This window comes from Notolepis coatsorum, assembly GCF_963971535.1.
Source record: "Notolepis coatsorum genome assembly, chromosome: 6".
NCBI lineage: Eukaryota > Metazoa > Chordata > Actinopteri > Aulopiformes > Paralepididae > Notolepis > Notolepis coatsorum.
Window position 1 is genome coordinate 58,033,347 of NC_140170.1, and position 14,772 is coordinate 58,048,118.

Sequence of the window (14,772 nt, forward strand, 5' to 3'; positions counted from 1 at the left end):
ACTTAAATTTTATATATTAGTGCTGTCAATCGATTAAAATATTTAACTCGATTAATCGCATGATTGTCCATAGTTAACTCACGATTAATCGCAAATTAATCAAAAAAAATCCTACCTTAAACAGATCTTTTTCAAGTTCCAAGTTTTAATACTCTCATCAACATGCGAGTCCACAAATGCTTGCTTTATGCAGCCATTTAACACAAAAGGATGACCCTCATGCATTGCAAAATTGCATCAAATTCAAAACAGAGTGATGCACAAAATAATAATTTAAAACAATGAATAAAGTGTGCATGTAATAATAGGGGAAAGAAAACGTTAGGAACTTGTTACATTCACCCACACAAGGGCTGAGTAATCACACCCCCCCCTCTCTCTCTCACACACTCTACAGCTCTCTTTCTCTCTTGCCCCTTCCTCATCTCTCTCACCCCCCTCCCTCTCTCTATCTCTAACACACACACGCACACACACACACACACACACTTCAGAAACAAACATAGTATCAATGAGAGCATCAATAATACACCTGAGTGAAGTCTAGTAAAAAATAAAAATTTTTAAGTTAAGCGTGAGTTAAAAAAAAAATAGTGGCGTTAATATAATCGGGCAATAACGCGTTAACTTCGACAGCCTTAGTATATATATATATATATATAAAAGGTTACTCTTGATCAGGGGTGGCCAACCAGTCAGAGATTAAGAGCCACAAAAAATACTGTGGTACCACAAAGAGCCACACCATTATACCAACGTTTCTCAACCTTTTTTTTGTCACGGCACCCTTCATGTGTTTATAGGTCTCACCCTCTGGCCTCTGAAGTTGCTAATGTCTTTTTAATTTGGGCATCACAGGGTTAACCTCTTATGCCCGAGATATACAGTAAAAGTGTATAGACGGTTTCAAACTGTATTTTAAATTAGAAAGAGAAAAATAAATCTCAATTTGGTCAGTATTGTCATTTGGACAAGCAAAGCCATTACTTTAAGTTGCAGGCAAGAAAGACAAGTCTGTCCACGGTCTCTGGTTTTAAAACTGCCCTGTTGCAGGTGAAACAAATATATATATAAAAATATATCGCGATAATTATCGTTATATCGCCCAGCCTAGGGGAAACACTGCATGGTAATGACAGCTTTATGCACAAGCAGGCACACAAGAATCTGGCTTTACACGAGTATGTTGACATGTCTGACTACCTTGGCAAGGCAGCTATACTGAGATACAATATTCACACAATAGTGGGTCAAGGATAGCGATCGGCTCCCACTCAAACTTTTTCTTTAACAGGTTGTTTGTGCGACACACAAGCCACAAAGCCAAAATGTATCAAATAAAAAAAGATCCAGTCATCATAAAATCTACAATATCATACAGTCACCTTGTACTATTTTGATTTGCTGAGACGGAACCGAGGACCCTTTCCAGTGTCTTTGTGCCGCACAGAGCCACAAGGTAAACAACAGTTAACCTGGAAGAAAATACAAGCAAAAACATTCTACACTTTAACACACTTTATATTTATTAGCAAAGAGATTTGCACTACAATTCATACCTCATTGCATCTTACCCTAAGTTGTACCTGATCCCATTGCTGCATTGTGCCTCACTGTTACTCTTTTTGTACTCTGTATTGTATATTGTATATATGTATATTGATTGACTGAACACTTTTTGTTTACGTACTCTTGACTTTTTCTATTTTATACTTTTTATCTATTGTATCTAGCACACTCTCAGGAGCTCATACAGAAAAAAGCATTTCATGGAAAAGTATTCTGTATTTTACTATAACTATTAATGCAATTTAAACAACTTAATGGTCATATTGCCTTTTAAATTAAGATGATGTACCAGGCGAGGGTAAACATATCATGTTTTCCTTCATTGTATCTCCATTTACTCTGGAATGGTAATAGATGTGGGCTTACTTACACTGGATTCATATGTCCTACCTTGTTACCCATCAAAGGAGACCAGAAACATGCATATAGGCCTTATGGTTCAGGAGCTATCATGATTCATTTGGGGCATGTAATTTCAGACAGGAGGCCTGAAGAATATGCTTGGTAGTGTTATAAAAGATGTGATAGCACACATTTGGAGGCAACTGCTGCATTGCTATCACATCGTTTCTAGCAGTAGGGGTGAATACCTTCTATCACATCTTTTCTAGCAGTAGGGGTGAATACCTTCTATCACATATTTTCTAGCAGTAGGGGTGAATACCTTCTATCACATATTTTCTAGCAGTAGGGGTGAATACCTTCCCAAGAATCACTATGAGAGTTAGTCCCCCAAGATGGTACCCGTGGTCCAAATGTGGGGCCCTGGCTCACGGCCTAAGAAGCATTTCAGCAGCATAGCATCTCAAGTAAAGTGACACAGTGGCTGAAATGCTCAACAGTTGAGATGTTCGGTCATTATTAGTAACGAGCTGAATAAACGCACATTTCTCTCTATACATAGAGTCGCACCAGTTTCTGACCTAACGTCACACATTCTCACAGACTCAGTAGTAGCATTAGCATTAGCATAGCAGCTTAGCTTGTTAGCTGCTCCAGCTAACTTACCTCTGGTCAAGGCCCAGTCTGGATGGAAAAGTGGCAGAAACGCCCAACAGATCAGATGTGCGGCCAGTAGATGAATACAAGCAGAGTTTACTGTAACAAAACGGAGAGGTCGACATGAACCTACCTTTTGTCGTATTTATGCTTAAGATGAATTATAATCAGGACACGTTACGTTAACTTCTCTCTAGCTAGCTAGTAGCCAACTGACCATCAGGACCCCGTGTGGGGAACCAAACAGAAAGGTGCGCCCAGCGCGCGCGCCTGTCATAAAATTCCATATTCAAGGCATGAATATTACATCCCCTTCTTTTAAAGACAACTTTATAAGCTATTAACAACCGACTGCAAGTAAAACATATATTATGCATTACTCTGTATGTCATTCTTTGTAAAGATTAACCAGGTGTGTTAACAATATATCAGGCAATATAATTGATTCATTGATTGATTGAAAACTTTATTAACAGATTGCAGAATGGGTACAATACAGTACAGCTCAATACACACAATTGTTAAGGGGATGCAGACCAGAGAAAGACTTTCGTCTTGTTTACATCAGGGTCCCCCATTTTCAATTCATCAGGACATATATGACATACATGACATGACAGATAGACACAGTACTGCTACATCTATACATTTATGACATACCAGATTTGCAAATACAGTACTGTTTGTGATACAAAAAGAGTCAAGAAAAGGGAGTATATACATTTGACGTAGAAACTGTACATTGGAGGAGGTTGGGTGGGGGGGGGGTTGGGTACATTGGGATATTGACAACCATACTGGGTAATTTACATTAGAGGTGGTTGGGGGGGGGGGGGGACAATGTATAAACAAGCAAAACTGTACATTGGGGGGGGGACACACACTGTACAAACAAGCACAATTGTACATTGGAATATTGACAACCATAGGTAAATTACTGTACATTGGAGGGGGTTGGGTTAGGACATTTACAGGGGCCAGTTTCGAATTGCAGTCTCCCGTAGGTGTCCCTTGAGAGTGGTTTTGAAAGTGGGTAGTGATTCGCATTCCTTTACAGTTTTGGGTAGGGCGTTCCACATTGATGTGGCATAATTGCGAAACGTGTTTAGTCCCTTGTTTGAGCCGAATCTGGGTTTAACATGATTTGTGGAGCTCCCTCTGGTGTTGTGATCGTGGTATTCACTGACCTTTGGGAAGTATTTTGACATGTACATGGGTACCTTGGTCGTGTAGTGTATCTTGTAGACCAGGCCCATTGCAAGTTGCTGTACTCTGTCGTCTACTCTAAGCCATCCTAGGTTGTCAAAGTGGGCAGGGGTGAGGTGGGTTCTAGGAGTAAGGTCAAGCAGTAGTCTGACCAGTTTGTTTTGAGATGTTTGTAATTTTGTTTTTAGCGCCTTTGAGGTGCTTTGGTACCATGAGGTGCAAGCATAGTCGTAGTACCCTTGAATGAGTGCTCCTGCCAGAGTCTTCAGGGTATTCTTGTTTACCAGAGGGGTGATCCGGTACAAGAATCGAGTTCGTTGGTTGACTTTTTTTTATTACATTGGATGCCATTTTGTCACAGGAGAGATTAGCCTCTAGGATGGAACCCAGGTAGGTAATTTCATCTTTCCTTGTGACAATATTGTCACCCACTGTAACTGAGAAGCCGTCGGTCTTGCTGAGTTTGTTATTTGAACCGAAGAGAATGGACTCTGTTTTGCCCATGTGTAATGATAGTTTGTTATCAGCGAGCCATATGCAGATTTTGCCTAGTTCTGAGCTGAGGGTTTTTTCAACCTGTAACTTGTTCTTGTCAGAGACCAGCAGGGCTGAGTCGTCCGCAAACAGGAACAAGTTGCAGTCACAAGCTGACGACATGTCATTTGCATAAATTAGGAACAGTAGCGGTCCTAGTATGCTTCCTTGTGGAACACCACAGCTCACTGTGAGGGGGGGGGGGGATAGGGTACCGTTTACCTCCACCATCTGTTCCCTCCCCTCAAGGTAGGATTGCATCCAGCTCACTGATAGACTATCAAAACCAATTGCTTTTAGCTTGTCAATCAGAATGGAGTGATTGACAGTGTCGAAGGCCTTTTGTAGGTCCAGCATGACCATGCTGCAGTATTTGCCCGCGTCCACCTTTTGTTTGATGTGGTCGTTCAAATAGAGAAGGCATGTGTCAGTGGAGTGGGATGTTCTGAAGCCAGATTGGAATTCGTAGATTCGATTTTTTTCCGCCAGGTACTTTTCGACCTGTTCGTAGATTATTTTTTCCATGACTTTCGAGATGGAGGTGAGAATAGAAACAGGGCGGTAGTTGCCTGGGTCTAATTTGCTGCCCTTTTTGTGCAGAGGGGTCACCCTCGCAATTTTGAAGTCCTTGGGGACGTGTCCCTGTTTTATGGAGAGGTTTATTATGTGTGTGATGACTGGGGTGATGGCGGCTGCTGAGTCTCTGAGGAATTTGGAGGGGATGTTGTCATGGCCAGTGGCCTTGTTAGGTTGGAGGGCGCTCAGTTTTTTGAGTACCTCATCTGTTGTTACCATTTCCAGCTTGAAGTCGTCCTTGCGGACCCCTAGGTTTTTGTAGTAAGCTACTATGTGTTCTACCCCATAAAGCCCTGAGTGGGAGGGTAGTTTGTTTACCAGTGTTGTGGCTATGTTTGTGAAGAAAATGTTTAAGTAATTGGCTACATCCAGCTTGTCTGTGATGAGCGTGTTGTCCGTTTTTATGTTTATGTTTGAGAATCTGGTTTTAAGTTTTTTACTGCATCCTAGTTGATTATTGAGTAATTTCCAAAGTTCACATGGTTTGTTTTTGTTTTCCTCAGTTTTGTCATTGATGAAATTCTTTTTTGCAGTTTTGATCATGGAGTTTACGTCGTTTCTTAGTCTGTTTCTTTCTAGTTTGAGTTCAGTCACGTGGGCTTGGAGTTCACTGCTCATGCTTTTGGTAAGCTTTGACTGACTTTTACGAAACTCAGAGAATTTTTTGTCTCTGGTTTTCATAGCGGCCAGTATTTCGGAGTGCATCCACGGCTCAGCGCGATTTCTTACCCTGGTGGTTCTTAGGGGGGCCATGTCGTTTAGTATTGTTGAAAATTTGGTTTTGAAACCAAGCCATGTTTCTTAAACCAGTGTACCATTGAGTTCATCTGACCAGTCCAGACTCTCCAGTTCAAGGTTAAAGGCCTCGCTAGAGTAGGTTTTGAGGTCTCTAGATGTGACTGTTTTGTGGCAGCCAGCCTTTTGTTTTAGTTTTTTGCGGGTACAGAATATCATATAATGATCACTTAACCCGCATGCTATAACCCCTTTAATCAGGTAAGTATTAATAGTTATCAAACTTAAAAAATATATACTCTTGTTTCAAAGGTATTACAGATCTTACCATGTGCAACTCTTATTCATGGAACAGCCTGCTTGAATATTGGAACATTTCAACAAGTGAATAAGGTAAGTAATCAAAGCTTAAAATATACTCTGTCTCAGAGGTAGTCCAGTTCTTACCTTATGCAAATCTTATTCACAGAACAACCTGCTTGAATATTGGAACATTACAACAAGGTGAACAAGGTATGTAAGTCAGCCATTTCAATAAACATTAGTAAGTCAGCCATTTCAATAAACATTAGTAAAGTCAGCCATTTCAATAAACATTAGTATTCAAGTTACATTTCTCTTTTTCTATTTTTTTTAGGGCAGTGATCCGCCTACACCCTGTACATTCACAGGTCTAGTATGTCCCGAGGCTTTACTGCTCGGCCTGACCTGGTGTGGTATGAAGCTGAGTTTGCTTCTGAATCATCTGACAGTTCAGGGGTGTTGGTATCAGGTGAGTTATCTATCTATGCCTTCTGTGTCTGGCAGACCGTTGCTTGCCTAACAGTCTTCTTCTTTTGTGTCCCGTAGGTGCTTGCGGTTACGGCGGTACTCGTGTCCATCTTGGGTGTGAACGTGGTATGAACACAGTGTCGGCTGGCTGGATGACTACTGCTGGCTGCAGCTGTTGCTTGCTGCTTGGGAGGGTTGAGCGCAGCCTGCGGCTCATCAACAGCTGTGCTGGCGACTTGAAGATGTCGACTGGGGTGTTACAGTATTCAAGGAGACTTAGGTAAGGGTCTCTTAGACAGACAGACAGACAGACAGACAGACAGACAGACAGACAGACAGACAGACAGACAGACAGACAGACAGACAGACAGACAGACAGACAGACAGACAGACAGACAGACAGACAGACAGCAGTAGTAGCAGCAGCATAGATAGACAGACAGACAAGCAGACAGACAAGCAGACATAGACAGACAGACAGACAAGCAGACAGACACTCTTAAATAAGCAGGCAACACCCTAATCTTACAACCCCCCTCCCTCCCCCTCCACTCTGGATGACAATTAATTAACATAATAACATTCCAGCACCCTAATGACTATACACAATATATCCCAAACAGATGACGTTTTCTTCCTTTTTGAACACCCCTTGAGTCTCTGGATTCTTTTGAGCTCTTTGAGGTACTTTCCGCTGGGGCGGGGACTTCCTCAAAACGGTCGGACCAACTCTAATTTTGCCAACAGATGGCGCTAGAAGTGCAGTAAGTGTAAAATGAAGTGCAGTAAATGGGAGGTTTGCACAAAACACTGACTAACTAAAGTAATTTTTGGAGCATATGCTTTATTTTCTCTAAACAGACACACTGACTCTCACAACAAACGTCCTAGATCAGATTAGATTAAGATTTATTGTCATCATACCGCACAAGTTCAGTAGAATGAAAATAAGTTCTAACCAGAGCACACCACTTATTCCAGCGCATGCCCTCAGGTCGCTACAGGTCCATTCTAACCAGACACACACGCTTCACAAACAGTTTTTTCCCCACAGCAGTCCGAACACTGAACACCCTGGCCCCCCTTTGCACAGACGGGCAAGCATCCGTCACTGACTGACACTGTTACACGTGACTGTCCTGTATGTATTTATGTATATATGTATTTATTGTGGGGATTGGGAGGTGGGAGGGGGGCGTTTGATGTCTGATGTTTCATGTGGATGTCCCAGTGCTTAACAAACTGTACCGCAAACAATTACCACCAACCATCATTGTGTGGCATTAAAGTATCTTGTAAATGTAACAGATAAAGTATATATACAGTGTACAGAATTGTACTATACAGGTACTGTATACCGGTATATGCAGATATATCCATACTGATATAGATAAATGTATACAGTGTATATATACAGTGTTGCAGTCTCTGGACAGAGGTCCCACCTCTTCTCTGCCAGCGGGATCGACTGCAGAGAAATATGCAGGAGCTCCACAGCAGTCTGGAGCTGATGGACAAACTTCAACAGAAGATCTTGGAGGTGGAGCGTGTCCAGCCACTGTGGCCATCCAGCCAGTCTCCTACAAGCTGGAGAAAGAGGGAGAATGCTTTGCCCTGACCCTCGACACTAAAGACTTCTCCCCAGAGGAGCTGTCTGTCAAGCAGGTGGGCAGGAAGCTGAGAGTCAGTGGGAAGACAGAGAAGAAGCAGGAGGAGGGGAAAAGCTCCTACTCTTACAGACGGCAGGAGTTCAGACAGGAGTTTGATCTGCCTGAAGGGGTGGATCCTGAGGCCGTCACCTGCTCCCTGGCTCAGGACGGGAGGCTCCACATCCAGGCAGCAAAGCCTCCATCTGCTGAGGAGGCTGAGAGAGAGGTTGCCATCAGATGTTGCCTGGAGAAGAAGACACCAACGCCACAGTTCCTCAGCACACAGACAGAGGGAAGCACCACACAGACTGACTCTGGAAACAAACAGGACACTGCTGAAAAGATCAACTCATAATTGTTTATGTCTCTGACCAAATGTGTAAAATGTGTATTTCATAACTTCTACTGTATCCAAACAATGACATAATTTAGTTTTTTATATCATTGCATTCGATGAATAAACATTCTGGAAATTTACCATGTGCTTCCCGTTGTTTGACTCATGTCCCACTAATAAATCTAAATAGCTTCAGCTTATAGGACTCCAACATCCTAGACTTGTAACACTGTAAGCCTTGGGGTTTCATTTAAACATTGAAGCGTGACTGGTACTATTACAAGTAAAAGAGTCAGATGATGGGTTTTAAGATTAAGATTAAGATTTGTTTATTAAGGACAATGCAAATGAATGAACATCATTTACATGTGTATGCATAACATCACAGCATGATAAGGACGTAAATATGCCGGGAATAGCACAGGGCTAATTTCCACCCGTAGTCCTAACATAAAACAAACACAAAACGGACATTCATAAAAACTGACATCACTGACATGACCACACTAACATGACATTCAGTCAGTACAACATCACTAACATCCCTAATGAGTGCATATTTGGCTGTCTAACAGCCATTTCCTGAGTTGGCCCTTAAAGGTGGACAGGGTGGGACATTCCCTTAAGGGGACCGGAAGGCTGTTCCATGTTCCACTTCCCTTTATCGATAGACAGTTTTTGCTGAAGGCGGTCTTTCTAAAATGGACCTCACAATCCCCTCTGGTGTTTGATCTAGTGGCTAATCCAGTGTTCCTTTTCTCGTGGATAAACTCCTTGAGAGGGGGAGGGGCTAATCTGTGCAGGCATTTATATACAAAGCAGGAACTTTTATAACGTCTGAGGTTTTCAAAATTTTAAATTTGATGCTTATCCAGGATTTTACAGTGGTGGTATGAGTACTGTTTCCTGTCATATACCTTCAATGCTCTGTTGTAGAGTTGTTCTATGGGTTTCATGGCTGTGGCCCCAGTAAATGACCAGTTTATGATGGGCTGATCTTAGGGGAGGTCCCAGCACAACACACCTGGGGCTGATGACCTCTCATGCACACTGACACTACCAAGTGTATCTACATAATGCGTTTATTCCTCTTCATTAAGTAAACTCATTCCATATGGTGGAGTTACTAAATCCTTCATCCACAGGCCTAATACCATAATATATACTTCAGTGAGAGAAATATTCATCTAAAAGATGGGTGTACACATGTATGATTTCAGGAACAGTGGTTGATCTAATTCAGCTCAAAGTTGCACGATGAGTCATTTCCTAGATCAGGATGCTGAGAGAAAACTTCTGAATAAAATATTAAAATAACACATCAACATTTTGGGAAATACAGGTATTTGCCATCTTCCCCAGAGTCAGACAAGGAGATTGATATCAGTTACATCTCTGTGTGTCTAGTAGCAGGAGATAGGTACAGGTGCATGCTAGCCTAGCTTAGCACAATGACTGGAAGCAGTAGGGAGCAGCTAGCCTAGCTCAATCAAAAGTGAAGAAATACAACTTCCAACAACTCCAAAACTGACACACAGAGATGAAATCCATATATTCTTGTCTGACTGTGAGGAAGATGGCAAATAAGTGTATTTCCCAAAATATTGGAGTGTTCCTTTAAATAGGATTTTCACCCTGATCTTCAAATGTATTGTAGGATGACTCTTATCAAAGTCTCCTGTCGTGCCTACATCCTTATATCTGATGGTCCTCGTTTGTCACCTGGTGGTAGAGTGAAGGCTAGGCTTCTTTACTTTACTGGTTTTAACCTGCTGAAGATGGAGTGATGGATTGTTCTCTTCTCTTTCAGATTAACTCTCTTCTGTCTCCACACCAGTCAGTAGTCTTGCAGAGTAAAGGGTGTTGGATATTAATTCCCATAATGAAATGTTTACTAAATAAACTACTCACTGTAATTAATAACTGAGGCACATTTACTGTTTAGTGAAAAATAACTTAGAATTCAGGGGTAAAAGGTTTTGATTGTTTGCAATGAGAAGGTTTATAGATCTGGATAATATTTTCATACTAAGGTTAAAAATGCATAGAACAGTCATCATGCTGTAAGTATAAGTCTGTACTTTAAATAAATAAAAACATGACTCCTAGTCCAACTGTATAACTGTGACATCATGACTAATTGGTCACACAGGGTCTTCAATATTGTGATTCAAAAAGTATTTCTGAACACACACACCACTAATAATAGCATAAACAGTATGTGCTAGTACACACCTGACTAGGTCATTCTGGACCGTTCCAATTTTAGAAGATGAGTAGTGGTTTGGTTACATCACCTGCAGTGAGGCTGCCACCCAGTGGAGACTTGTGGTAATGACAGGAACATTCCTGCAGACACTGGAACTCCCAGAGGCAGAATATAAAAGCTGAGACAGTCCCACTGCTGAGACACAATGCAACACAAGCAACACTGAACACACTCCAGCCTTCCATCACAACAAGAGGACTCAACAGTCAGTGAAGATGCTGTGCTGCCGTGGATTCCAGCCTTCTCTCAGCCCCGTCATGGACTTCTATTGGCCTGTGAGCAGTCTCTGGCCAGAGGTCTCACCTCTTCCCTGCCAGCGGGATAGACTGCAGAGAAACATGCAGACGCTCCACAGCAGTCTGGAGCTTTTGGACAAACTTCAACAGAAGATCTTGGAGGAGGTGGAGCGTGTCCCAGCCTCTGTGGCCATCCAGCCAGTCTCCTACAAGCTGGGGAAAGAGGGAGACAGCTTTACCCTGACCCTGGACACTAAAGACTTCTCCCCAGAGGAGCAGAAGAAGCAGGGGGAGGGGAAAAGCTCCTACTCTTACAGATGGCAGGAGTTCAGACAGGAGTTTGATCTGCCTGAAGGGGTGGATCCTGAGGCCGTCACCTGCTCCCTGGCTCAGGACGGGAGGCTCCACATCCAGGCAGCAAAGCCTCCATCTGCTGAGGAGGCTGAGAGAGAGGTTGCCATCAGATGTTGCCTGGAGAAGAAGACACCAACACCACAGTTCCTCAGCACACAGACAGAGGGAAGCACCACACAGACCGACTCTGGCAACAAACAGGACACTGCTGAAAAGATGGACTCGTAATGTTTCATGTCTCTGACCAAATTTGTACAAATGTGTATTTCATAACTTCTGTAAACTACTGAGGAGTTGGTCACAGTCAACCAGCATCAGCTAATGGGCCAAACCCTTTAGCTCAGCTGGTTAGTGCGGCCAACTGTGGACCCAGTGGTCCCAATTTCAAATCTACATGGTTACACTTCTACTGTATCCAAACAATGACATCATTTTCTTTTTACATGATTGTATTTTATCAATAAATGTTCTGGAAATTTACCTATTTCCTTTTCTTTTACTAATGTCGCACAGAATCCTCTAACAAAACAAAATCGCTTATGGGACTCCAACATCCTAGATTTGTGAAACTGTAAGCCTTTCCAATTAGTCGTGATGTCACAGTTATGCAGGTGGACTAGGAGTCATGGCCTTACATCAGATATAAGGATGTAGGCACGGCATACGATTTAACGTTGAACAAATGATCAACTGAATATTGACACTTCGTTCCATTGGCGTGACCAAGGTCAAGGTAGTGTCATAACAAACCTTTTTCACGTCTTTACATTACAAGCATTTGTTTTCTGGCTTATGGAATTTTCACCCAAACTCATACTATGCGGTTGATCATAGTAGTGGTTTGGTATTCCAGCTAACAGGGTTGTGCTTATAGGGACTGCTACCTTAGCATTTCACTGAGCTGTAATACTTCTGAGATCCAAATGTTCTCTCAACTGTGGCCGTGGACGTTTGATTTAAAACATGGCAATCAACCGGAGGGACAGTTGTTGGAAAGCTAAAGAAATTGACAATGATGTCAGAAATAAATCCCACTGGGAACGGATGTATCAGGAGATAAGTTCCCTTTGGAGCAGACCTGGGCATTGTACGGCCCACGGGCCGGATACGGCCCGCGGGATGATTCTGACCGGCCCGCGAAAGATTACATGATAATAAAAAAATTAAATAAATAAAATTGTTTTTTTAACACTTTGATCGCCGGGGTTAAATTCATAATTTACCATCCCTCGCCTGCTCTATTTGTCTATGGAGAAGTTCCCCTTCTTTGCAGGGCTATAACTTTTTAAATTCTATTGCTAAATTGCCATTATTATGGCCCATTCAATGTCCTATATGTATTGTTCAGGGTGTAGCAACGTTAAACTTTTTCATTCACATATTCATACTAAAATATGGTCTAAAGTATAAGTATGTTTTTATCGTTTTCTGCAGCTTTCTCCAGAACTTGATTTATAGCTCCAAATGCATTATATTGATGATGAAATACAGTTTGATAGCAATCGGCGCGAGATAAAAAATTTCAACTGGACGTGATTCTAGAAGTTTCTACATATCATCTGATGATGACCGGATGGGCGGGGGATCGTTTATAATTCCGTGGGCAGCGTTAGATGATTCATCCAGAGTGGGTCATATGTTCATCATAGCAGTTTATATGGAAGACGTTAGAATATAACGCTGAATCTTACCGTGGCTTCCTCGCGCCGCTGGCAGATGAGCGTGGAACAACATTTTTTTTTGTTGTCACTTGCTTATGGCAGATCAGTCAGCATGGATTGTCTGTAAACTTTAAACAGCTTATGGCAGATCAGTCAGCATGGATTGTCTGTAAACTTTCACTTGCTTATGGCAGATCAGTCAGCATGGATTGTCTGTAAACTTTAAATACATGGATCTTATATCTATGCATTGTTGTCACTTGCTTATGGCAGATCAGTCAGCATGGATTGTCTGTAAACTTTCATTGTTGCATTGTTGTCACTTGCATTGTTGTCACTTGCCATATCTTGCTATGCTCGCTCATGCCTGTATTTTTTATGTCCGTTCTATTTTATAATCTTTATTTTATTTTATTTTATTTTTATTTTACTATTTTTAAACTGAATCATTTTAAACTATTTTTACTATTTGTGTTACTGAAAACTGTAAGCGGAGAGCCTATTGGGATGCTAGATCCTAATGTGAAACACTGTGATTCTACCTGTCTATCTTTTTATGCTCGCTTATGCCTGTATATTTTTACTGTTGTGAAGCACTTTGAACTGCAACCTCTGTATGAAAAGTGCTATACAAATAAAGTTATTATTATTATTATTATTATTATGGGATGGAGAAATGCCCGATCCATTTCCAGGTTGTATAATAGTATATACGTCCAAATCATGTTGTTTTTTCGAGTTATTTGCACCGATCGATGTTCACTGTATCAAGACGGAGTCTCTCTAATGATAGCGAGTGCCCGGACCACATATGGATGAGCACTTCCGGTTCAAAGGTTCATTTCCGGTTGGCGATCTGCCGATCGGCCACCAGATGGCGCTCTTGAACCGCTAGAGAGTTGAGAGGAGATCAGCAGTGTGTCTCAGGGCTCCGGAGGGGAAATATGATTTCGATCACAGATTTTTGAAATATTGACATCAAAGACGAGTTACGGCGTCTTCGGCAGAATGAGCATGGCTAGGAATGACGTCTTAACTCGTCCCCCGCGATCATAGTGTTAATATATCTTTTTTTTTACTTTTTTCTTTTCATGTCAACGTTCACACGCACAATATACGCTTACCTAGGATTTGACTTGATTCAACAACAAAGCAGTCAGGGCAAGCCGAACCGGTATCGATTCACAGGTACCGGTACCGTATCGGTTCAAATGTGAACGGTACCCATCCCTACTGAACACACAACTGCAGGGCAAGGGCATTTTTGCTCATGAAATGCATAGCCATGTGAAAGCCTTCATGACAAAGTTGCTATTCATTTCAAGGCAACTAGACAGCAACAATCTCAAACACATGAAAACCCTGAAGGAAGTCAAACCATCAGCTGATCACCGGCACAGGTACTCATCCATGTTGGGAGCACTGCATGATGAATTTTCAAGGCGTTTTCAAGATTTCAAAAGGTTGAGGATGAAATGCAGCTGGTTTCCTCTCCCTTTACCTGCAGTGTTGATAGTTGTTCAGCTTGAACTCATTGACCTGCAGTCTGATTCACTACTGAAGTCAGCATCACTGCTAGAGTTCTACTCTGCTCTCAAGGAGGAGAACTTTCCAAACATGTGGAGACATGCTCAGAAGATGTTGGTTCTCTTTGGATCCACCTACATATGTGAACAGACATTCTCAGTCATGACGTTTACCAAGTCCAGGTACAGATCCTCTCTCACTGATGAACATCTGGCAGCTGTGCTTCGCATCTCCACCTCAGACATGCAACCTGACTTTGATGGACTTGTTAAAGCTCAACAGAGACTGGATTTCTCACACTGAATGAAAAAAAGAACTGAAGAACACTAAAATGTGGAAATATAACAAG

The 14,772-nt window shown here is 41.9% G+C and overlaps 1 protein-coding gene and 1 pseudogene across 2 annotated transcripts in view; both read left to right on the plus strand.

The window, feature by feature from the left end:
• Positions 1 to 8,394, plus strand: part of LOC311229495 (heat shock protein 30-like) — a 41,920-nt pseudogene extending 33,526 nt beyond the window's left edge. The window contains exon 2 of the transcript in view: positions 7,808 to 8,394. The product of the transcript in view is annotated as a heat shock protein 30-like (transcript). The remainder of the gene's footprint in view (positions 1 to 7,807) is intronic.
• A 2,466-nt stretch (positions 8,395 to 10,860) lies between these two features.
• Positions 10,861 to 11,463, plus strand: LOC311229496 (heat shock protein 30-like; the record flags this gene model as incomplete). Its single annotated transcript, XM_084315576.1, has 1 exon — positions 10,861 to 11,463. One exon carries the CDS (start codon positions 10,861 to 10,863, stop codon positions 11,461 to 11,463), a length of 603 nt encoding a protein of 200 aa, XP_084171702.1.
• Between the last annotated feature and the right edge of the window lie 3,309 nt (positions 11,464 to 14,772).